Below are 26,232 nucleotides of genomic sequence, written 5' to 3'. Positions count from 1 at the left end.
CACAGGGGATCTTGTTGAACTGCCCGCGGATCGTCATGCTATAGGTTGTAAATGGGTGTACAAAGTAAAAATCGGTAAAAATTCTCAACAATTTAAGGCCATACTTGTAGCTCAGGGATTTCTCAAAAATTCAGCACAGACTACGATCAAGTTTTCGCTCCGGTCGTAAAACAAGCTACATTTCGAACTTTACTTGTCATTGCATCAAATGAGAATTTAAAGATCATCCATTTAGATGCAAAAACAGCGTTTCTTAACAGGAAGCTGGACGAAATAATATACATGAAGCAACCGCCGGGATTTGCAACCAAAGGTAAGGAAAGTGTGTCTCTTGAGGAGGAGTATATGTGGTTTAAAGCAGTCAGCAAGAGTTTGGAACATGACAATTCATCAAGTTTTAATTGACGCTAATTTCATTCAGAGTCAAAACGTCCATGCTTATACAAATTTACAAAACGAGAAAAATCGTGCCACATACTAATATACGTTGACGACGTACTTGTTGCAAGCAAATACGATGATCTGCTAATTCTATGCGTACGTACAATTTCATCCAAATTTGAAATCCAGAATATTGGAGCAATATCAAATTACCTGGGACTAAAAGTGAGCAGAAATCGAGACGAAATTTACTCAATCAACCAACCATCATATATAACAAACCTAGTAAAGGACTTTGGGCTGGAAAATGCAAAAATATCGGAAATACCAATCAACATTTCATACGGGAAGGGTAGCGAATCAGAATTACTCATCATCAATGATGAATATAGGCGACTGATCGGTTGTTTACTATACGTGTCTGTGAACACACGTCCAGACATATCAGCTGCTGTAACAATTTTGGCACAGAAGGTCAACAAACCGAACCAAGAAGACTGGAATGAACTCAAACGTGTACTAAAATACTTAAAGGGCACTGCGAACCTATCACTATTGCTCGATATGGCAAATGAACAGAATCAACTTATTGGTTATGCTGACGCGAATTGTGGAGAAAGCAGACTCGATACTGTTTGGTGGCATCATTAGCTGGAGTTGCAAGTAACAAACATGTGTGTCTCTTTCGTCCACTGAAGCGGAGTTTATTGCTTTATCCGAGGCATGCAAGGAGGCGCAATGGATTCGACGCATCTTAGAAGATTTTAATTTACCATTAAATGATCCAACAATTATATTTGAAGATAACCAGAGCTGCTTAAATCTACCGAAAGAAGAGCGATCAAAACATATAGATCTACGTTTTTTCCACGTCAAAGATCACGTCGACAAAGGAACCGTCAAATGCACATATTGTCCTACGGAGGAGATGGTGGCGGATATGTTGACTAAACCATTGACATCTAATCGAATCAAAACATTAAGAAGAAAATGCAAATTGGTTTCATTTGAATGAGGAGAAGTGTTGGAACGAACACAATCGGAAGTTACGTTCCGCAGCGCATTCAAGTTACTTTCATTTTCATATCATAATGTTCACTCAGTAATGTTTCGATTTTACATTCATTCCTTTGCTATGTACTACTACTATTGTAATTCCTTTTATCAGACGTTTTTCTTTCCTTTTTGTATAAAGCTACAACACGTACACTTTTGCTGCTCAATATAAAGTATAATTTATCTAATTAAATCGCGTTTAATTCCGAATTGTTGTTGCCAATTCCACTCAAGACAACACCCGCCCACCCTCTAATTCCATAAGGAACTAGGGGTCGCCAGAGTCTCGCCTGCTAAATATGTGTATGATACATTCATATTTGTATCAGGATTCGCCTCTCGTAAATGAGGTTGACAATTTGGTTGCGGCAGCTGTGAATTGCGCTTATCAACGACCTGAATCCGTAATGTAACGATTGATGTTGTTTTGTTGATTTCTGGACAGGGTGGATAATTAATGTGTATTGAAATAATTATCCCGACTACCCTTGTCAAATTTGCGCTGTGCCATTTTTGTTCTGGCAGCACTATTTTCGAAGATTTAGAGCCTCGCCCATCCTAAGAGATCTCAATGTTTCCCTTTGCTTTGTCTTCAGACAGAGCAATATTAAAGGGAAGAAAATTGCGATGTGATCGCTAAGAAATATTCCGATATAGATATTAACGACATGGACAATTTGGTTCGGCCACCACTGGTTATATACCGAGGAAAATGAGAAATAATTAAGATCAATGAACTTGCTGTGGAAAACCGGGATGATTGTAAGATGGCAGAGGTAGGAAAGGTGGAATAAGTTTAATTACGAAGTATCTGGTTGGCATTCACTGGAGGAAATTAATAATGGACAAAAGTGTCTTCTAGTGAATGTGTGGGAACGTGCAAACTTATAGTGCAGGGTGCGGCCTGTTTTAATTCAGCAGATATACAGGAGGATCTGTTATCATGTCGTCGGTTCCACGTCAGCCGGGTCTATGTTATAGTATAGGCATACCACCTCAGTTTCAGTCGTCACCTTCCATTTCCATAACTGGATGTAGCAACCAATGAGAAGTAGTTTTACAATAAAAACATGGCTTTTATGTTAAGATATGCTTTATGTCAAAGGATTGCTGGCAGGTGGCATTTGAGTCTATTGATATAACCTCAGACTTCCGTAGCGGGAACCGGCCTTAAAATTAGTCTTTTGCCATATTCAGAGCTAGAAGAGGTAGCAACTATTGCTATATCTCAATTCCTTTCTAGAATGCACCCCATTGCAAAAATTGAGCGAAACTCTTGTGAGAGTTATAGTCAACAAACTGCAAACTTGCCGCTAAAAAGATGCATTTTTTATATTAATGTATTGCTTTTGTTATTAAAATACACAGTTCACCCTTGAAAAAGCTAAAGAAACTAGCGAAACGTCGGGCAGGAATGGTGAAATCATTTGTTTTTATTTGCACCAAACGCTAATGGTCAAAAGAGCCTAGGTAGGCCTTAGTAAATGCCAATTGACCAGAAAATTACAAACAAAAACATTTATTTCCATATACGTGGTTATTGTTGTTGTTTTATTAACGATAAAGACACCCCGAAGGCTTTGGGGAGTGTTATCGATGTTGATGGTCCTTTGCCGGATATACATAGATCCGGCACGTTCCGGTAACAAAGTGCCATTAAGGTACAAGCCCGACCATCTCGGGAACGATTTATATGACCACATTAAACCTTCAAGGCCATCCCTCACTCCCCACCCCTTGAATCCCACGTGGTTGTTGTCTTAAGCTTTAATGTGTAATAATTCGTGTTCAGAAACACTCCGAATTTTTTCGACGTTAGGCCTGATCGGAACATGTAAGATATAATTCGAGTGCTTAGACAATACTTTTGTGTTAACGCCAATTCCTTCGTTCTTTACATGGTTGAACAGTGCCTTAACTAAGAAGATGCCCTACTTGCTGTAAGTGCCTGAACTAGGGAATGAATCTAGAATCAAGCTGCGGGTCATTTATTATGTAGTAAGACTTTACCTGGCGCCCGCCGTGGTATGGTGGTAGCGTGCTCCACCTACCAAACCGAAGATCCTGGGCTCACGCCCCGGGCAAAGCAACATCAAAATTTTAGAAACAAGAAGAATTAGAAGAACATTTTTCTACACGGGGTCGCCCTTCGGCAGTGATTTGGCAAGCACTCCGAGTGTATATCTGCCATGGAAAGCTTCTCAGTGAAAACTAATCTGCCGTTCAGAGTCAGCGTAAAGCAGTTTGTTGGAAAAATTAAAAGGGGCGCGACGAAAATTGGAAACCGGCCTAAAATCTCTTCGGGGGTTATCGCGACTCTCATTCATTTTTATTTTTTAAGACTACCTTTTGTACACATTGCGCAGCGGCGGCCATCACAAATGAATCAGCTGTACCACGTCCTATCGTAATGTTGTGCAAGCGTATTTGTGTTTCAACAACCTGACCACCCATACGTGGCCCACGTTCCAAAGCCGCTAATGCGCCCTTACGTATTACATGCAACATGCGCGGACGGATTAAATTTAAATTCGCAGCATTCTCACCACATTTATCCAAGCTATAAAAAAGGAACAAAGCTTAATTTGATATTACATTAATTTGAATGTACAAAAGCATAACCGCTACATTACCTAAATGCCTCCTTTTGGCCACGTAAAAGTTCCAAAGTAATCGTAACACTTTGCTTGCTACCAGCTATTTCTTTCTCAGTTTGGAAAGTATCCATTGCTGATGAATCAATTGTTTCTTTGTAGGCAATTTGCAAAGGTCCCAAGTCCACATCGATTTTGTATTCGGTAAGTATGCGAGATTTAACAATGTCCATGTGTAGTTCTCCCATACCTGCAGAGGTAATTTTCTTTGCACATTTAGTATAGCAGTGATGCCGTGCGAATTTACAAATCTCATACCTCCTAAAACAGTTTGTCCTGTAACAGAATCATAATTTACACGTAAGCTTGGATCTTCGCGCTGCAATTGCTTTAGGGCTGCCTCCATGGCACTTTGTGTTCCTAAACTAGGTGGTTCGATTGAACAAAAATAGACTGCATCTGGTATTTGTGGTTCTGTAGCAAAGATTTCACTTACTAACGTAGCATCGGTGGTGTCACCACTCTCTTCTTGGGTTTTGGTACTTTCATGTAACTGCTGTGTTTGCTCTAAACGTTTTTGTGCGTTTTTTAATGCTGAAGCGCTTGTAGTCAACAAATCACCAGTAATTGTGTGCTGGAGGAGTTGAATGAAAATAGTATGAGCACAGAAAGAAGGAAATAATATATTAGAGCAAAGGGTAAGTATTACCTTTAAACCAGCACAGATTGCAACATCACCTGTTGACACGCCATTAATTTCTCGATACTCGTCCGCTAATGGCTCAAAAATTTTGCTTACAACCTCTGCACTGTTGCGTGTGGTTATCACCCGTGATCCTTTCTTAAGTTCACCACGAAAGACCCGCACGAGTGTAAGCGGCCCACGTTGTTTGTCATGTACGATTTTAAAAACCTTGCCCACAAAATCTGCGCTATATTAATTTATACATGTAGAGTAAAAAGTTTAATTTTTGAAATAGAATATGCTTAATTTCAAATATTTTAATTAAATTCCATAAGAAATAACCGATTTCCAAGCAATGGAGTTAAATAAAAAAATCACATCGAAGGTATTAAATTAAAAATTTCAAATCATATGACGATATCACATCATACATCAAATGACGATCACATCATATCGATGGCTGAGTGGAATGTCACCCTATCTCATAATTTGTTGTTCCCCTATCTAATGCAATTATTTGTTTATATGCTACTGATTATTTTATGCTCAGACAGGGCATTTTTGTAACAAGAACTGATAAAGGGTAATTTTTCAAAAGTTTACTTAGATAGAGCATTTTCAAAAAGGCAGTCTGGCCGCAGTCGTTTTAAGATCATATTTTCATAATATGGTAAAATGAAAAGCTTAGTTAAGGGGGCTATAATTGCTTTAGCAGACAAAACTTTATGAAAACGACTTGCTCAAAAGAATATTAGACGAAATTGTGTTGCAAACTCAGAAACCTGGGCATCTTACAGACATCTGATTGAGGAGGCTCCGCCTTCCAGAAACATAAGAAGTCAGCTGTGCAAGCACTACGACGAAATCCCGCACAAAATAATGTATCCGTTTAAAAGAAAAGGGCACAAAAAGGCCATGGAGTCATCCACAAAGAGTCGGCAAAGTCCTGTGCCGAAAATGCCCGTTCTCAATGTCAAATTACCGAAACTCGTAGTTGAGGAAAGCAGTCTTCGCAGCGAGATCCGCTTCACTCTGGCATAACTTTGATCTGCATACTGTAATAGGTTCAACTCTTACCTATCTAGAATCAAACCCGACATAGGTAATGCATGTTCTGCATGTAATGTGTTTCCATATGACACCAACCATATTTTCAATTGCAATGTGGTACCAACGCCTCGTAACACGCATGTCTATTTGGTCCAACGCTGTTGAAACTTCAAGTTACCTTGGGTTTCCGTTAGAGGATATTGATGAGGTGAGTGATCGCACCTATTGGATGGACACGTCGCGATATACCTTCCAGCGGCTTAAGGGGCTTAGAATATACCTGTTTTAAACGGCTACTAAAATACCCAAATGATTTAAGGCGTGGTGTAGCGTAACTCGTTCAAGGCGTTGCCAGCGCAATTTATAGTATCTCCAACCCAATTGTCAAACTCACTTACCTCATCGGATTTATACAGCCATTGTGCGCCGCTCTACGCATAAGGGAAACAGGTCTCTGGTCAAATGGATCTAGTGGACACGCGACAATCCTGGGCACGAGCGCCCCAGTCCCAATACCAGTGCGCACTGACTACTGCACGCCAAATAACGTCTTCGTTAAAAATTATAGTATATATATACCATCGCGACAGGACTGGAATACCAGACAACATACAGTACCGGGTGCCATCAATATATTCACAGATGGTTCTAAGCTTGACGGGAAGGTGGGAGCAGGCCTTTTTTCGCCGGATCTGGAGGTCTAGAGGTCTCTTTCCTCCTACCAGATCACTGTAGTGTTTACCAAGCGGAAATGCTGGCAATACACAGGGCTGTGAACCATCTCGGGTCTATGCCTAAGGATGGTAAACGGGTGTTTATTTTCTCAGACACCCAGGCCGCATTAAATGCCCTGGACTCATTCGTCGACAACGCAAAGTCGGTCACTGAATGCCGCAGATCTCTTAACGAGATGGCTCAGCACTTCAGTATCAGCCTTATATGGGTACCTGGGCACAGGGATATTGAGGGCAATTGCAGAGCAGACGAGCTGGCCAGAAGAGGCACCACCGACCATATCCTTCCGGGAAATGATTCGGTAGGCAAAACCCATGGCCACTTTCAGGCTTCGTGTGAACACAAGCACTATAAGAATCGCAAATGGACTATGGTCAGCCATATCATCGTGTGAGACATCCAGGCAAACCTGGCCCTCATATGACAAGGGGCGCACAGAAGCGCTTCTGATTTTAAATAAATCAGCTCTATCGTCCCTGATAAGGGTTCTAACAGGGCATTGCTTAATAGGCACGCACGGTGCTAGAATGGGGGTAACGACCTTCGACTATTGTCGCAGCTGCAGATGTACAGAAGAGGAAGAGAGCGTCCAGCACCTTCTCTGTCACTGTCCAGCGCTTAGTAGGCGTAGGATGGCTATCCTCGGTAAACCTTTTCTACATGACCTCGCTGAGGTCTCTTGCTATGAAGTAAAGGCTCTGGCAACATTTATAATTTCCACGAGGTGGTTTGACCCGCTTTAGGCAGGGTAGGGGTCCTCTTTTGAGACCGTATAGGGTATTACAATGGGCCCATTGGTGGCCTAAGTAGTGAGCTGTTACCATAGTGTTCAGCTCAGCCCTTGCAACCTAACCTAACCTACCTCACCGTGGCGGATCCTATTTTTTTAGCAGCCAAGGTTCTGGTGATACCAAGTTCCTCTTCGAACTTAGGGGTTGGGTGCGGGATAGCCTAAAAGATTCAATGTCATATTAAATCGTTACCGAGATGGTTGCGCTTTTACCTTAAAGGTGCTTGTTACCGGAACGTCCCGGATATATCAACGTCGATAACACTCTCCAAATCCTTCGAAGAGTGCCTTTATCGCTACAACAACAACACAGCCGACTAAGTTATGTTTGGGCAATTCGTGTTATCTCTTGTTTCATCGCGAAACAACAACAGAGTAAACTACCAAGGTGTTTAGTGCGTGGTCACCCCAATAATTATTTGAAATATCTATCTGGGAATGTTTGAGAGAAAAGTTCTTCGAAAGACCTCTATGCGTTGGTGAAGGCAAGTGCCCATGAAGATTCAAGCTGGCTGACATGTTGTGCGAATGAAAGATGATCCTCCGGCTAAGCAAGTATTTTTATCGGAACCCGCATATGAAAGCAGAGGAAGAGGGCGGCCCCCACTTCGCTGTGAGGTTTAGGTGGAAACATATTCCCTTGGTGTGACCAATTGGCGCCAGATAACCCAGCGAAGAAGCGACTGGCGCGCCTTGTTGGATGGCTATAACCGTTTAAAAGATGTCAATTAAGTAGTCTATTTTGAGCGTCCTATATGTATTGTGTATGTATTACCCAAAACAATCGTATAGCTGGTTACGTTCATATGGCGCTGGTAAGTAATCAATCACTGCATCCATTACACGTTGAATGCCTACATTTTTGTATGCCGAACCCAAAAGTACAGGCACCACTTTACGCTGAGCAACTAAACGACGTAAGGCTTTTTGTATCATATCATTACTAACTTGCTCAAAACTCTCGTTGGTAATAACAGCTTGAGCTAATTCGTCATCAATTCCAGAGAGCTTGTCTATCAATGCATATCGTTGGTCTTTTATCTCTTCAATATGAGCATCTGATGGTTGTGATGCTGTATATTCACGACCCATGCTAGCGCTGTTCCAACTTAAAATTTGCTGTGTTAGCACATCAAAAATGCCTGTAAAACATATTGAAACATTATTTTAAATAATTAACTAAAAAAAGTTATGCCTTTACTTACCCAAATTTCCTTTATCATCTTTTAGTGGTGACTGTAACGAAATTGGTTTAACATCTAGTTTTTCCTTTAAATCCTTTAGGCATGCCGCAAAATCCGCATCAGGACGATCCATTTTATTTACAAATATCAATTTTGGCAAACGGTGTTTTTCGGCTTGAGTCCATACCGTTATAGTTTGTGCTTCAACTCCTGCTGTACCATCCAGCACGACAACAACGCCATCTACAGCGTTCAATGACTGTTCAACTTCCATTGTAAAGTCAATATGGCCAGGAGTGTCCAAAAGGTTTATTCTATAAGTTGAAAGGAATTTAAAATTTAAAGGGCTATCTCAAAAATGTCGATAGGTCTTATGTTATGCAAGTAATATTATAAATCGATCGACCAGAGAAACATGGAGATCTCAAAAAAATAAGACATAACTAACCAATTGATATAATCGAATTCTAATGAAATCTTTGCTAGGAGTTGAATGTGAATTGAATTTGCTTAAGGTATCTAATTATGCTCGAGCCGATTTATCCATGTGGTTTTTCAATATATGTGACCTGGCCTATGAAAAAGTGGCTTATGACTCAAAACACAGCTGTTAACAGCTGTTTCTCGCAATTTCTTTTTTGAGTCATAAGCCACCTTTTCATAGGCCGGGTCACATATGCCTCTGGTGTTATAAACTGCATTTGCTGAGACTTAACCTAGGTGAATTTTTTGCTCCGATTTAAATTATATTGTCACGAATATTAGCATCCCTAAGCTATACCATCACTAAGGCGATGCTAAGCGATGTTTACGTCAATAATCAAATCATGTATACACATATATAAGGCAGCCGAGAGATGTCACACACAGATGCATTTACTTATACGCCTATGTGTGTGCGAGAGACTGTAAACTACAAACTCACATATATCTGAGAGACGCTGAAAAGTAAAAAATTGTAAACAAGTAGAAACTATATGAGAACTATAAACACTCGAAATAGTTGGTAAGTTCTGGAAATAGAAGAGCCTAGATGTATGCAGCGTAAACTATAAAAGCGGCACAAGCGAGTAAAATGTAATTCAGTTTGATTTGAGTTGTCAAGCAGTTTGATTAAGACAATATCTAGCGAGCAATAGCAGTGTTATTTTGAATAGTAGAGTTTCATTGAGCTATCAATCAGTGTGGTTATTAAGCAAGCTATTCGTTGCACAGTTTGTTATTGTGAAGTACTTTAATAAAGGCCATTTTGCATTATTACAAATTGGAGTTATTTATTCAACAGTTTAGTGATTCGAACTTAGCAGAGGATTGCAAATAAGAGGATTTGCAAGCAAATTCGTTACAATTGGTGTCAGAAGAGGAATTGTTGAATAAATTCCAGAGGACAACAAGGACATGGCAAAGTTAAGTGAATTGAAGATCCCGCAACTGAAGAAGGAGTTGGAGAGCCGTGGATTGAATACAACTGGCATTAAACTCGATCTTCAGGCACGACTACGAGAGGCAATGGAATTAGAAGGAATTGATGTGGAAGAGTATGTCTTTCATCTTGATGGCGAGGAGACAACAAAAATTGAAGAGAAAAACGAATCATCACAGACAATTACCAGCACAGACTTGAACATGATATTGGCTGCAATAACTGCTCAAACATCGACAGTAACATCTAAGATGGAAGCGCAAGAGGCACGTATAACAGAAATGTCATCACAAATATCCACCAACATGTCATCACAACTGGAAGAACAGAAAACGTATATGTCATCACAGATGGAAGAACAGAAGACGTATATGATATCCCAACTGGAATCGCAGGAAACCCGTATAACATCACAATTGGAAGAGCAGAAGGCATATATGGCATCCCAGCTGGAAACACATGAGACACGTATTTCAGAAATGTCGACACAGATTACATCAAAGATGGAAACACAACTGAAAGAGCAAGAGGCGCGTATATCATCAAAACTCGAAGCGCGTATGGACGAGAAAATAACGCAGTTTGAAGAAAAATTCGAGGCAGAGGTGGATGCATTGAGGGGTCGTATACAGGAATTGCAACTTAATCGGCCGACTGCTTCAGCGAGCAATACGAAGGTAAAAACTCCATCTTTTGACGGTTCTCTTCCTTTCCAGGTCTTCAAGCTACAGTTTGAGAAGACCGCAGCAGTGAACAACTGGAATGCGGAAGATAAAGTTGCTGCACTGTTCGTGACATTGAAGGGGCCAGCAGCGGAAATCCTACAGACGATTCCCGAAGGAGAGCGGAACAATTATGAAGCATTGATGGCTGCTGTAGAACGACGTTATGGAAGCGAGCATAGAAAACAGATATTCCAAATTGAGTTGCAAAACCGCTACCAAAAAGCTAACGAGACTTTGCAGGAGTTTGCTTCGGACATTGAAAGATTGGCTCATCTTGCAAATGCGGATGCACCCGTGGAATATACGGAAAGAGTGAAGATTCAGAGCTTTATAAATGGCATACGGGACGTCGAAACGAAGCGAGCCACATACGCGAACCCAAAGCAAACATTTTCTGAAACGGTATCCCATGCATTGACTCAGGAAACGGCGTCATTATTGAGTAAACCAGCATACAAAGCTCATCGTGTGGAAGTAGAAAGGCCGGAGTGGGTAGATACAATTTTGGAAGCTCTGAAGGGATCACAACAGAAAAATGCCGGAGTTATGAAATGTTTCAAGTGCGGTAACCCAGGTCACATTGCACGTCATTGCAGTAACAATTCCAATAGTTCCAACAATGTGGGTGGCCGTAAACGCAAAGCTGGCGGAAATGAGCAAGAGCGTGTCGAATGTAAAGAACGAAAACTTGCCCCGGCTATTAAATGCCCTGTGATATCTGTGTCGCAAATTGGAAGGAAATCAAGCAGTCTTACCGTCAGAGGGAATGTGGATGGCAAAGAACGAGTACTGACTGTAGATACGGGCGCATCTCATTCCTTGATCCGATCTGACTTGGTCAACAGGAGAGTAAAACCGTTACCTGGAGCAAAGTTGCGTACGGTCACTGGCGAGTATAACCAAGTTCAGGGAGAAGTGATATGTGAAGTATTGATTGGGAAGGTCATGGTTCTACACAAATTTGTTGTGGCGGAGATTGTTGATGAAGTTATATTGGGAGTGGATTTCTTGGTTGACCATGACATCAAGATCGATATGCAGAGAAGGGTGATGTGTTATGAGAACCAAGATGTGCCACTTAACTTTAGTTTGGAAAAAGGGTTCAGCAGTAATCGGGTACTGGTGGAGAAGACTCGACGAAGGCCACGAAATTCAAAGGTAAAGGTTGATGGAACAAATGGGCCAAACAAATCAAAACCGAAGGTACCTGTGAGAGAAACACTGGCATTGAAAAGCCCTAACGGACGTACTGAAACGAAGAAAGAATGCAAGGGTGGTTTCAAGCCAAGGCACACTACTGTTGTGAAGCGTCGGAACGATACTGATTATGCAAAGGAAATCCGTCCAGCGCAAGCTCTGCGAAGTAGTTCTTCATTGGTCAAGCAACAGAGTGCGAGGGAACGATCCAGGATAATGAATAGTAAGATGAAACACAGGTACGACAAGGAAAATAATTCGAAAGGTTTCTTGGCGGGAGATTTGGTACTGTTATACAACCCTCACCGGCGGAAAGGTGTTCCATCCAAATTTCGGTGCAGTTGGGAAGGCCCGTACAAGGTTGTGAAGAAGATCAGTGATACCATCTACCGCATACAAAGCATTGAGAAACCACGGAGTAGAAGAGTGGTACATTTGGCGATGCTAGCAGCGTTTAGATCGAGAGATTTGTCTGATCGGGACGATCAGACTTAGGTGGAGGGCAGTGTCACGAATATTAGCATCCCTAAGCTATACCATCACTAAGGCGATGCTAAGCGATGTTTACGTCAATAATCAAATCATGTATACACATATATAAGGCAGCCGAGAGATGTCACACACAGATGCATTTACTTATACGCCTATGTGTGTGCGAGAGACTGTAAACTACAAACTCACATATATCTGAGAGACGCTGAAAAGTAGAAAATTGTAAACAAGTAGAAACTATATGAGAACTATAAACACTCGAAATAGTTGGTAAGTTCTGGAAACAGAAGAGCCTAGATGTATGCAGCGTAAACTATAAAAGCGGCACAAGCGAGTAAAATGTAATTCAGTTTGATTTGAGTTGTCAAGCAGTTTGATTAAGACAATATCTAGCGAGCAATAGCAGTGTTATTTTGAATAGTAGAGTTTCATTGAGCTATCAATCAGTGTGGTTATTAAGCAAGCTATTCGTTGCACAGTTTGTTATTGTGAAGTACTTTAATAAAGGCCATTTTGCATTATTACAAATTGGAGTTATTTATTCAACAGTTTAGTGATTCGAACTTAGCAGAGGATTGCAAATAAGAGGATTTGCAAGCAAATTCGTTACAATATTTTATCTTTTGGTACCTGCCTGACTGCTAAGAAAACGCATATTTTGGCACGTACCTTCGAGTCTGTTGATTTTTTCATCATCATGTTGTTGTAAAGACATTCCCCGAAGGCTTTGGGGAATATTATCGATGTTGATGGTCCTTTGCCAGATGCAGATCCGGTGCGTTCCGGTAAGAAGCACCATTAAGGCAGCAGCCCGACCATATCGGGAACGATTTAGTATGACCACATGAAACCTTCAAGGCCATACCGCCCTCCCACCCCCTAGATCTATGAGGAACTTCGGATCGCTAGAACCTCGGCTGTTAGAGAGACACGATTCGCCACGGATAGGTGGAGTTGACAATTGGGTTGGAGAAGCTATATTTTGCGCTGGCAACACCTTGATGTGATGGTAGCGTGCTCCGCCTACCACACCGTATGCCCTGGGTTCACACCCCGGGCAAAGCAACATCAAAATTTTAGAAATAAGGTTTTTCAATTAGAAGAAAATTTTTCTAAGCGGGGTCGCCCCTGGGCAGTGTTTGGCAAGCGCTCCGGGTGTATTTCTGCCATGAAAAGCTCTCAGTGAAAACTCATCTGCCTTGCAGATACCGTTCGGAGTCGGCATAAAACATGTAGGTCCCGTCCGGCCAATTTGTAGGGAAAATCAAGAGAAGCACGACGCAAATTGGAAGAGAAGCTCGCCTTAGATCTCTTCGGAGGTTATCGCGCCTTACATTTATTTTTTTTTTATTTAACACCTTGAAAAGGTTGCGCTACTCAACCCCTTAAATCAGTTTGGTATTTTAGTCGCCTCTTACGACAAGCGTACCTAATTTCGCTTAACCGCCTAGGCAATTTTGGCCGTTGCGTAACTAGTCGCCCCAGCTATACGTCTTTCGCGGTAACTTGCTCAAATTGGGAGCACCAAGGGAAATAAAGTCTTCTCCAGCCTGCTTCTCCTAATTCAATGGACGTCTTCCGCTTCCTCTGCTTATAGCTCCTACATCTCACCAATATATATCCTTCGATACTCGTCTGAATACGGACAGGCCATAATACTTCCTAAGGTTCATCCCACGACACTCTCCATGAGTTTGATATGTAAGCGGGCATTTTTTTCGCTGTTACTAGGGGTTCCTGCACGGACGAAGTCCTTGCTTCACAGCATTGTATTTATATTGTTACGAATATTAGCAAAAATAAGGGGTGCTGCTATCTCTAAGCCGATGCTAAGCAGTGAATGAATTCACATCAACAATTCAATCATTATGTATCTACATAAACGAAACAATAATTGCGTCTACACATATGTACCATGTACGTATACGAGCAGCGGAGAGTCAATGCACAAACACATGCATATATCTGAGATACTCCTGAAAGTATGCAATGAGAGAAGCTATACAATTGTGCAATTGTAGTTACAGCTGAGAAGTTTGAGAGCTGATGGACTAGAAGATTCTGGAAATGGAAGCGCCTAGAAGATGCAACGTAGAAATCAGAGAGTATAAAAGGCAGCAATTGTAGAGGCGCTGGAATTCAGTTTGAGTTGAGCTATCAAGCAGTTATTGGTTAAGCACGCAATCTGGCGGGCAATAGTAGAGTTTCATTTGAGCTATCAATCAGTTTGGTTGTTAAGCAAGCTAGTTGCAAAGTATAAGTGTTATTGTGAAGTACTTTAATAAAGGCCATTTTTCCATTATTCAATATTGGAGTTATTTATTCAACAGTTTAGTGATTCGAACTTAGCAGAAGGGCAAATAAGAGGATTTGCAAGTAAATTCGTTACAATTGGTGTCAGAAGAGGAATTGTTGTATAAATTCCAGAGGACAACAAGGACATGGCAAAGTTCAGTGAATTGAAGATCCAGCAACTGAAGGAGTTGGAGAGCCGTGGATTGAATACAACCGGCATTAAACTCGAACTTCAGGCACGACTACGAGAGGCAATGGAAGCAGAAGGAATTAACGTGGAAGAGTATGTCTTTCATCTTGATGTCGACGAGACAACAAAAATTGAAGAGAAAAACGAAACATCGCAGACAGTTACGAGCACAGACTTGAACATGATATTGGCTGCAATATCTGCTCAAACATCGACAGTAACATCCAAGATGGAAGCACAAGAGACGCGTATTTCAGAAATGTCGACACAGATTACATCCAAGATGGAAACTCAACTGGAAGAACAGAAGACATATATGGCATCCAAGATGGAATGACAGGATACACGTATTGCAGAAATGTCATCTGAAATAACAGCGAAGATTGAAGCACAAGAGGCACGAATATCCGAAATGTCGGCGCAAATTTCAGCACAGATATCATCGCAGATTTCTGCTCAACCGGAAGAGCAAGAAGGACGTATTTCTTCAAAGTTGGAGGCGCAAGATACAAAAATTTTACAGTTTGAAGAAAAAATCGAGGCCGAGGTGGATGCTTTGAGAGGACGCATCGAGCAGTTGCAACTAAATCGCCCAGCAGTTTCAACGAGTAATGCAAAGGTAAAAACACCATCCTTTGACGGTTCTGTTCCTTTCCAGGTCTTTAAGCTACAATTTGATAAGACCGCAACAGTGAACAACTGGAATGCTGAAGATAAAGTTGCTGCACTCTTCGTAGCATTGAAAGGACCAGCTGCCGAAATCTTACAGACTATTCAAGAGTACGAACGGAACAGCTATGAAGCATTGATGGCCGCTGTCGAGAGACGTTATGTAAGCGAGCATAGAAAACAGATATTCCAAATTGAGTTGTAAAACCGTCACCAAAGAGCGAATGAGACTTTGCAGGAGTTTGCCTCGGATGTTGAAAGATTGGCACATTTGGCAAATGCGGACGCACCCGTGGAGTACCGAGATGGTAAAAATCCAGAGTTTTATAAATGGCATACGGGACGTAAAAACGAAGCGAGCGACATATGCAAACCCAAAACCCACATTCGCAGAAACGGTATCCCATGCACTGACTCAAGAAACAGCGTCGCTTTCGAGTAAGCCCGCATACAAAGCTCATCGCGTGGAAGTGGAAAGGCCAGACTGGGTAGACACAATTTTGGAAGCATTGAAGGGTACGCAGCAGAAGAATAATGATGCAGTCAAATACTTTAAGTGTGGAAAGCCAGGGCACATTGCGCGTTATTGCAACACCAACCCTAACAGTTCCAACAATGTGGGTGGTCGTAAACGCAGAGCTGAAGGAGATGAGCAGATCTCCAAGACCAATCAATCGTTAAACTAAAGCGAGTCAGCCGCAAGGGGCGACAGCTGGCTCCCTCAATTGAATGCCCCATAATCTCTATCTCACAAATTGGAAGAAGGTCAAACAATCTTACTGTCGGAGGACATGTGGATGGAAAGGAACGTTTACTGACTGTAGATACGGGTGCATCTCATTCCATCATTCGAGCGGATTTAGTCAACAAGAAGATAAGATCATTGCATGAAGCAAGATTGCGTACAGCCACTGGAGAAGACAGCACGGTGCTAGCAGAAGTATCATGTGAAGTCGCAATTGGGAACGTCACGGTAGTACACAATTTTATAGTGGCAGAGATTGTTGATGAAATCATAATTGGAGTGGACTTCTTAATCGACCAGGGCATCAAGATCGACATGCAAAGCAAGACGATGCGATATAAGAACATGGATGTGCCACTTAATTTCGGCTACGAGAGAGGCTACAGCAGTAAACGAGTGCTGTAGGAAGAGAGTCAGCAAATACCACCAAAATCAGAAGCAGTCATCTGGACAAAGGTTGATGGAGATTGTGGGACAAACAAATTGTGGGTTGTCGAAGCAGCAAATAAATCAGTACTGAACATACTTGTAGGAAAAACCCTGGCTATGACAAAACAAGATGGACGTATTCCGGTAAGACTACTCAATGAGTTCAAGTCACCATTTAATTTGACCAAAGGAGCTATTTTGGGAAGATGCCAAGAGGCCGAAGTAGTTATTAACTGTGAACAGCTCCAGGAACACGTTTCATCTAGTAATACTGATCTTTCAAATGACATCACGGCATGGACGCAGGGGCTAGAGGAAGGCTATCAGAGTAAGGCAAAACAACTGCTCCTAAAGTACGCGAACATATTTGACCAGGATGGTTCCAAACCAGGCCGCACCAATGTTGTGAAACATCAAATTGACACGGGAGATGCGAGGCCGATCCGTCAAGCTCCACGTAGTGTTCCACTGGCGAAGCGGGAAGTTGTGAGTCAAATCATACAAGAAATGAGCGACAGCGGCGTCATCGAACCATCAGCTAGTCCATGGAGCTCACCGGTAGTACTTGTAAAGAAGAAGGATGGAAAAATGAGGTTTTGCGTGGACTACCGGAAGTTGAATGACGTTACGAAACAGTATAGCTACCCATTGCCAAGAATTGACGACACTCTGGACTCGCTATCTGGTACGAAATGGTTTTCCACACTGGACTTGAAAAGCGGCTATTGGCAAGTTGAGGTGAAGGAGGAAGATAAAGAGAAAACAGCATTCAGTGTCGGTGATGGTCTGTGGCAATTTACAGTGATGCCTTTTGGACTTTGTAATGCACCAGCTACTTTTGAGAGACTCATGGACCAAGTACTGAAAGGACTACATTGGAAAACATGCTTGGTGTACCTTGTAGTGTCAAATTGGGTCGCTGCATTTAAATCTGGCAACTCCCCCTCTAATAAATAAAAATATGCAATGCTAACACTTGGCATCACTTAAAATGTTAGAGTGGAATGACGCGGAGATTCAACCCCATTGGTTGAATCTCCCGTTACTCGAATTCATCACGCCATCGCATCATACAATTTTCCCGTTATGCGCAAAAATGCATACCGAGATGGTTGCTGCTGAAAGCGCAGTTTAGTTTAGTTTCAGTTTGAAGTGAATCGGTGTCCTATACAGAACGAAAAATAAAAGTCGAAGACTCTTAAGTGTGTAAATCAAAACTTAAGTGAAAAAACTAAAACTAGAAATAAAGACTAACTAATTTTAAAATTAAATTAGTTTTTATTAATTTGAAAAGGAAACAACAAAAGAAAACGCAGTGAGTGTGTGCGTACAGGCGTGGGGCTGCAAGCCCCAAATTAAGTGGCATTTAAATGCCACGCTACATGGCAACCGTGACATTTCCATAGAACAACTGCATCATAAAGAATTGTGTAAAGTGTTGAAGAGTCTACACAAACCGATAAATCAAAAAAATTTAAATTTTTAAGAGCGTGTAATTTCTGTACACAAGGGCTTCACATTTTTGTATTATAAAATGTATAGCAACAACAACTTCGCCGGCACGGAGTTAGCGCAGTGCGCTTCCCACGAGAAACAAAATTTTTGTTAAACTTAAAGAACCATTTAAAAAGAAACTTGTGTAAACCAGCGCCATCTAGATTTTAAGTTAAGGTGCGACATAAACACAACTATGTATAAACCACAGCTAACTATACGATGTAGATTAAATATAACAATGCATAAACAACAACTAACGTTAAGATGTAAGAAAATGACTAATGAATAAAGAAGAAGACACTTCCGTTTTGGCGATTAACTAGACACGACGTGTTTATTTAAAATAAGATTGAATCGGGTAACATCACCTTTTGACGTACATTTTAATCTAAATTTATAACTCAGGTGTGGAGCAAACCTACCAAACTAAATAAAATTAAAGATATTTTAAACCTTTTCTAAAAGAAACTATGGGTAATCCAAGGAAAGACGTAGAAAAAGCACTTGAAGCAGCCGGAGTGGAATTCCCACCATCAGCGACTTTGCAGCAATTACGCAGCTTGCTAACAGATTTTGTGGGAACCAAAGCAACGGAGTCGACCAGCGCTAATTCCAATACTGCCGATATTACTAGCACTGCCGATTACACCAATACTTCAGGTGCCTCCAATACTGCCGATGCCGCCAACTCTGCCGATGCCGTCAACTCTGCCGCTGCCGTCAATTCTGCCGATGCCGTCAACTTTGCCGAGGCCCCAATTCTGCCGATGTCACCAATACTGCAGATGCCGGTCATATTGCAAATGCCTTCAATACAACTGATGTTGCCAATAATTATTTGGCCGTCAGTATTGAAGTTCGTATCAATACTACTGAAACAATTGAAATTGACAATGCCATTGAAAATCTCAAAAGACAAACTACGCCAATAGTCGCTAACCTGAACGATGAAGTAATGGCCCTGAAGAAACGATTAGAGGTTTAAAAGCTTATGAAGCAGATAGAAGAGCTCGAATGCAGAGGTCCCATGAAGATCAGACGCCGCCTAGACTTCAGTGCCATCGAGCACGCTCTGCCTAAATTTAACGGGGATGATGTATCTTATCCAGTGCATCATTTTCTTCGTGACTTTGAAGAAATTGTGGACTCGTCAGGAGCAGACGACAACTTCAAGTTGCTTGCCCTCCGACGGTACCTAACAGGGACGGCACGTGTCTTTTTGTTAACTACGACAGCGTTAAATTATGACGCATTAAGACGGGCGCTTGTAGCCGAGTTTGACATCGCGGTTGCACGCCAAGAAATCTATAAAATGCTCTCGCAGCACCGATGGAAGAAAAAAGAGGAGTCTATGCACTGCTACGTATTACATATGCAGGCGTTGGCAAAGCGTGCCAATATCTCTGAGACTGAAGTAATAGACTTTATTATCGACGGCATAGGCACCTTAATCCCCAACGTTCAAATTTTATTGACGGCACGTACACTGGACGAATTGAAAACGTTGATAGGCCGATATCAAAACAAATACTTTGGCACCAATATCACTGGCACGCACGCTGGACAATCAACAATTACTGCAAAACAGCCGACAACAACAAAACCGAAGCAATCCACTTCAAAGCCAAAGTCAAACCCACTGCTTTGTTATAATTGTTCGCGCAATGGGCATACGAAACCCAACTACCCATATCCAATACGTCCAGATGGATCCTGTTTTCGGTGCTGGCGAATGGGACACGACCATCGCTCCTGCCCGAATCCGCTGAAGGTACTCAAACCACGAGACGAGGTAGCTTTGGTAACCGAGGACGCAGAATATGAGCAAGATGCGGTAGGAGCATTCAATTTCGTAAGTTTATCATTTAAGGTAGATAGTGAGTTAGTATCTAACACTTTTTTTTTCTCTGTTTGACACCGGCAGCCCGGTTAGTTTTATAAAGGCGTCATGTGTCCCAAAACAGTTGGCTGGCCAAAAGATCAGCGGATCCATATCTAAATACAAAAGTATCGGAGGAAAAAATTTATTCATTATTAACAATGTAAAATGTAAAATTAAATTTAGAAACAAAACAAATCGAAATAAATATCTTGCCAGATAAGAGCATGACCATACCTATTATTTTGGGACGTGATTTCCTCAGAGTTTTTAATATTAAATTGAGAGGTCTTGTTGAAAAACACCTTAAAGAAAAATTAATAGGTTTAAGCTATGAGCCTGGTATTCCTAGAGGGACACAACCCGGTATTGGTTCTTATGCACATTCTGTTGTTGTTAGGCCGACACAACTTAATCAAGAATATAATGAAAGTGAACCTAATGCCATTGAATCCTGGGAGCCTAAGAATCCCACTGCCGCTGACGTACCTGAAATATTTAGCATAGATGTTTCTCATGACGAAGAAGATTTTGACATTAGTTTTAAGTTAGCTGAATGCCAGCGTGATGATCTAAGACGACTCATTAACAATACCTATATTAACCCTGACATTGAACCTGAACCATATAAGTACGAAATGAAGATACATGTAACCAGCGATGTTTCTTCCATTGCGCTCCCCGGAGACTTTCATACGCTGAGCGCAGCCAAGTGCAATCGATTGTACAGGAACTGAAACAAGAAGGAGTCATACGACCCAGTGACTCACCCTATGCGTCCGCCATCGTACTGGTTAAAAAGAAGAGCGGACAGCTACGAATGTGTGTAGACTATCGGGCACTAAATAAATTAACCATAAGGGATAATTACCCTTTACCCCTGATTGAAGACTGCCTCGAATACCTAGAAAATAAAAAGTTCTTCTCTGTCCTTGATTTAAAAAGTGGATACCACCATGTACAAATGACCCCTGAGTCAATCAACTTCACTGCATTCGTAACTCCTAACGGTCAATATGAATACCTAAAAATGCCTTTTGGTCTAAAAAACGCACCTGCGGTATTCCAACGTTTTATTAATAACATTTTTCGAGATATGATTGACGATGGGAAAATAATAATCTACATGGATGATATCCTTGTTGCTACAGCCGGATTTGAAGAGCACAAGAACCTTCTAAAATCAGTACTAGAACGACGTACCCTACGAGCGCCGAAATTAAATCTGGGTAAATGTAGATTTGGGTATGACGAAATTGACAACTTAGGATGCACGGGTAACGTGCAGGGATATCGCCGAATAATTCCCACATCAAAGCCATTCAAAAGTTCCCAATACCAACTAACCAAAGACAACTGCAGTCATGTCTTGGGTTATTTTCATATTTTCGCCGATTTGTGCCCTCCTTCTCCCAAATTGCAAAACCTCTACAGAATCTGCTTAAGAGAAATTCACAATTTGATTTCGATGAAAAATGTCTCGACGCTTTTCATGAGTTAAAGTCCAGACTAGTGAAAATCCCTGTCCTAACCGTATATAGTCCAAGACGAGAGACAGAACTTCATTGTGACGCCAGCAGCATAGATTTCGGTTCGGTGCTCCTACAGCGCCAGGATGATAAGAAGTTCCACCCCGTCTCATATTTTTCCAAAACTGCTTCGAGTGCTGAATCGAAATATCACAGTTTCGAACTGGAGACCCTATCCATCATATATGCTCTTAGAAGATTTAGACACTACTTGGAAGGTATCCCGTTCACGATAATTACAGATTGTAATTCATTAACGATGAACCTCGATCGAAAACAGTTAAATCCCCGAATAGCCAGATGGGCACTGGAACTCGAGAATTATAATTACAAGATACGACACAGGAAAGGAGCATCTATGGGTCATGTCGATGCTTTGAGCAGGAGGGAAATTGCCTCAATCATAAATACAGACGACGTGGAGTTTCAATTGCAGATTGCTCAGGAGCGTGATAAGAATATTGAATCAATACGAAGTCGCCTGGAGAATGAAGACGTACCAGAGTACGAACTAACGGACGGGCTTGTTTACAAAAAGAAACCAAATGGTAAAAGAGCATTGTGTGTTCCTAGTGAAATGGATCACAACGTAATACAGGTGATACACGAGAAGTTAGGCCACTTGTCGGTGGATAAAACCCTCGACAAGCTTTCCCTTTATTATTGGTTCCCGAATATGAGAATGAAGGTAGAGAAGTACATCAGGAATTGACTAAAATGTATCATGTACGCGACACCTCCACAAGCCAAGGAAAGAACCTTGTACACTATCCCAAAAGAACCACTGCCGTTTCATACCATCCACATTGACCACTTCGGGCCGCTTCCATCGATTAGGTCCAAACGAAAACACGTTCTTGTGGTGGTGGATGCTTTCACGAAGTATGTCAAACTTTATCCAACCAAATCTACGAGCACTCGGGAAGTGATCGCCTCCCTTGAAAAATACTTTAATTATTACAGCCGACCAAGTAGAATCATAACTGATAGAGGAACCTGCTTCACCTCCTTGGAATTTGGTGCCTTTCTAAAGAAGAAAAACATAAGTCACATAAAAGTTGCAGTTGCTTCGCCGCAAGCTAACGGCCAAGTCGAAAGGGTAAATAGGGTGTTGAAAGCCATGTTAGGTAAGCTAACTAATGAAATAAACCATGACGACTGGGTTAAGAAGCTACTTGAAGTGGAATATGCAATTAACAATTCAAAGCACAGTACTCGCGATACACCAAGTCGGATCCTTTTTGGTGTTGAACAAAAGGGTGTGATTGTGGATGAATTCACCGAGTTTTTCCACGACAACATATGCCCTGATGACGGACGAGATTTAGATCAAATACGTAAACATGCATCTGACTCTATCTTAGCTAGGCAGGCGTATGACACTAAGCGGTTATCGAATGATTATCCCCGGACCAAGTCCTACAGCATAGGTGACTACGTTGTAATCAGAAATGTTGGCACGACAGTGGGTAGTAATAAAAAACTAATACCACGCTACAAGGGCCCCTATGTTATTCATAAGGCATTAGGGAATGATAGGTATGTCGTCAGAGACATTAACAATTGCCAACTGACCCAACTCCCTTATGATGGAGTGGTGGAGGCCCATCGTATCAGAATGTGGCGGCAACAACTCGAAGGATGTGCTGACGAACTAGAATGCGATTCTCTGGGTTGAATTAAATAAGTTCCTCCTTCATGATCGGGGTCGGTCTTTTATCAGGATTGGCCGAGCTGTAAACCAGCGCCATCTAGATTTTAAGTTAAGGTGCGACATAAACACAACTATGTATAAACCACAGCTAACTATACGATGTAGATTAAATATAACAATGCATAAACAACAACTAACGTTAAGATGTAAGAAAATGACTAATGAATAAAGAAGAAGATACTTCCGTTTTGGCGATTAACTAGACACGACGTCATTGTGAATTATGACAAAGTATGATCTCTTATCTGTCAACTGCCTGACAGGCTGTTCAATATGGCTACTTTTCAGCGTTTTGACAGGCTGTTTAATATGGCGGCGCCTATCTTCAGCGGGTGATAGAAAGAGATACAGAATGAGACAACGATAGTCAAATACGAATCAGGTGATCCAATCACTTTGGAATTTTGACGTTTATGCAGAAGAGATCACACTTTGTCATCATTCACAATGCACGACGTGTTTATTTAAAACAGGGATGCACCTTAACGTTAAGCTAATCGTTTATCAAAAAATTTCCACCGTTTCCGTTGAAACACTTCGAAATATTATCGATAAAGAAATTATCAAGATAAATTGTATCTCGTTTTTAACCGAAACGAAAAGCTTTCGTTAACGTTAAAAACGTTAACGAAAACGTGATACTTTATGTTTGAATTGTGCTGGCAATGCTATAGCCATGGTGAAGCCGTAAGGTGGCAACAACGAGCGCACATACACACACAAACTCTATGTAATTTGTTTGTGTAATTCGTTGGTGGTAATGTCAAAAATACTCTGAGAAATGTTCGTACTGTCAAAATTCATGAGAAAAGTTGCAATCAGCTTGGATAATGCTTTCACCTTTAATGACTCCGCCATCAATCAGCTTTGCCAGCATAGTTTGAAATTAATAATCAACATAAACGATTTGATTTCGTTTTGATATGGCAGAAAACGAAACAAAATCATTTCGTTAATTTGACGATCTTAACGTTAATAAACGAAACGAAATGACTTCGTTTCGTTTATTAACGTTGATTATCGTAACGAAATGATATCGTTTCGTTGGTTAAGCATGCCTGATTTAAAATAAGATTGAATCGGGTAACATCACCTTTTGAAGTACATTTTAATCTAAATTTATACTTGGGAAATTTATTTAAGTCCCACTTGTAAAAAACTATATACATATATTAAAGAAACTAAGAAATTAATAAACTTTTAATAAAACAAAATTATACAAAAGAAAATAGTTAGTGGTCAGTGCTTGTGTGTAGATAGCGTGTGTGGGTGTGCACGCAGAACATATTTTCAACGTTTCCTAATTTGGAAACAACAAAATGTACAACAAAATACAAATTTAACATTGCTTTAATTAAGTACAGGGGCGGTTGTAACAAAATGCCGCTGGTGCAGTAAACGTATATTTTATTTAATTACATACAAAGATACGAAAAATTAAAAATTTACAAAAAAAAAGGATAAAAACAAAAACTACAAAAATTCAAAAATCCTAAAAAAAAAAAATATTTCAAAACTATAAAAATCAACACTATTAACAAAACCAATGAAGTTTTGAAACCAGCTGTACTTCAGCTACCAAGCCACTTGCATAACGGCATCACTACATTAATAACGGCACAAACGCCAAGAATTTTATATATACATTTATAACGGCGAATGAAGTAACGCCACAAATACCAAAACATCGACAGAGGCATTACATTTCCAGAAAGTCAGCAGTAGCGGAAAAATACCGTAAGCACCGAAATTTCCAGCAGCGCAGCAACATCGAACGCAGCACCAGTCCGCAGGAAAGGGTTGACAGCAGTAATGTATGTATGTCTATTTCATTTAACTGTACTTATTTCATTAAATTATATTTTACTTATCATAATTTTCTATCACATACTTTTCTAACAACTAAATTGGTTAAGATGTGCATTTTGAATTTTTCCCTTGAATAATTTTATATAAAATCCCAACAAGCAAAGTAAACGTAATTAAACGTAATGTAAGTTTCAAACCACTTTCACAGAAAAATTTTTTGTAAAAATAAAGCTTTTTTCAAATAACTGTTCAAATGCTTTTCCAATCGATAAATTTTTATTTCAATCAATTCATTCAAACATTTATACCTTTTTATCAATTTATTTTCACAATTTATATTAATAAACATTTACCCTAAAAATTAAAAATATATTATTAAAAGTAATAAAGTATAAATTTAATATCGAATTTATTGTTAACAAAAAAATTTTTTCAGAGTTTTTGTACATTTGATAGCCTATGAAGAAAAAATAATAATTTTTTATTAATAAATTAAAACTACATAAAGGCAGTTCAGAGATTTTGTTCATTGATATTGAATGACGTATCAAATATAATATAGCAATATAAATTTTTCGCGGTTGGTGTAAAAGTACTACACGAGTTTGTAAATACAATGACCATTTTCACAAAATCCTGAGCTCCCCTATTCTTCTTGAATATGATATGCCATAAAATGAAATTTTTGCCTTTATATAACACATGAATTTAATATGAAAAAAAATTAAAATGTTTTCATTAACTACAACTTTAAACAAAGCGTTTCGTTTGCTGTAGAAATTATATATATACGGGTTCTCGTGAAACAGTTTGGAAATTTTATTAATAGCGGTGCGTCCGCAATATAATAGAAAATTTTTTTGATAGAAAGCAGTGCGTCCGCGATACAAAATACGTTTTTCATACTTTCAATATAAAGCGATGTGGTCGTAAACATCGCCGTATATTCGGAAAAATTTTGGTTAGGCTTGTGAAAACAAGTGCGGTTTTTTTATATTTTTTTCCAATAGTCCGGAAAAAAATATACCAGCCTGTTTCGGTTTTCCACAAAATAAATAAAACCGGAACACGCTTGCCTATTTCCTTTTGCAAAGCCCATTATGGGGGGCGAGAAACCACAGACCAAGTGTCCTTTTTAGGACAGACTGTCCATTGGTTAGCTAG

At 40.4% G+C, this 26,232-nt stretch overlaps 1 protein-coding gene across 1 annotated transcript in view; it reads right to left on the bottom strand.

The window, feature by feature from the left end:
• The window catches only part of mRRF2 (mitochondrial ribosome recycling factor 2), a 112,840-nt gene that overhangs the window by 16,479 nt on the left and 70,129 nt on the right, over positions 1-26,232 (bottom strand). Inside the window, exons 4-9 of the mRNA XM_067759021.1 lie at positions 8,497-8,789; positions 8,067-8,433; positions 4,741-4,963; positions 4,350-4,665; positions 4,071-4,281; positions 3,784-3,997 (exon numbers count right to left, since the gene is read on the bottom strand). Of these exons, the coding sequence (XP_067615122.1) occupies positions 3,784-3,997; positions 4,071-4,281; positions 4,350-4,665; positions 4,741-4,963; positions 8,067-8,433; positions 8,497-8,789 (1,624 nt within the window). The remainder of the gene's footprint in view (positions 1-3,783; positions 3,998-4,070; positions 4,282-4,349; positions 4,666-4,740; positions 4,964-8,066; positions 8,434-8,496; positions 8,790-26,232) is intronic.

Source organism: Eurosta solidaginis, chromosome 1 (genome assembly GCF_040869045.1).
Source record: "Eurosta solidaginis isolate ZX-2024a chromosome 1, ASM4086904v1, whole genome shotgun sequence".
Classification (NCBI taxonomy): domain Eukaryota; kingdom Metazoa; phylum Arthropoda; class Insecta; order Diptera; family Tephritidae; genus Eurosta; species Eurosta solidaginis.
Note: the sequence above shows the minus strand (reverse complement) of the source record. Positions and strands in the feature narration are given on the sequence as shown.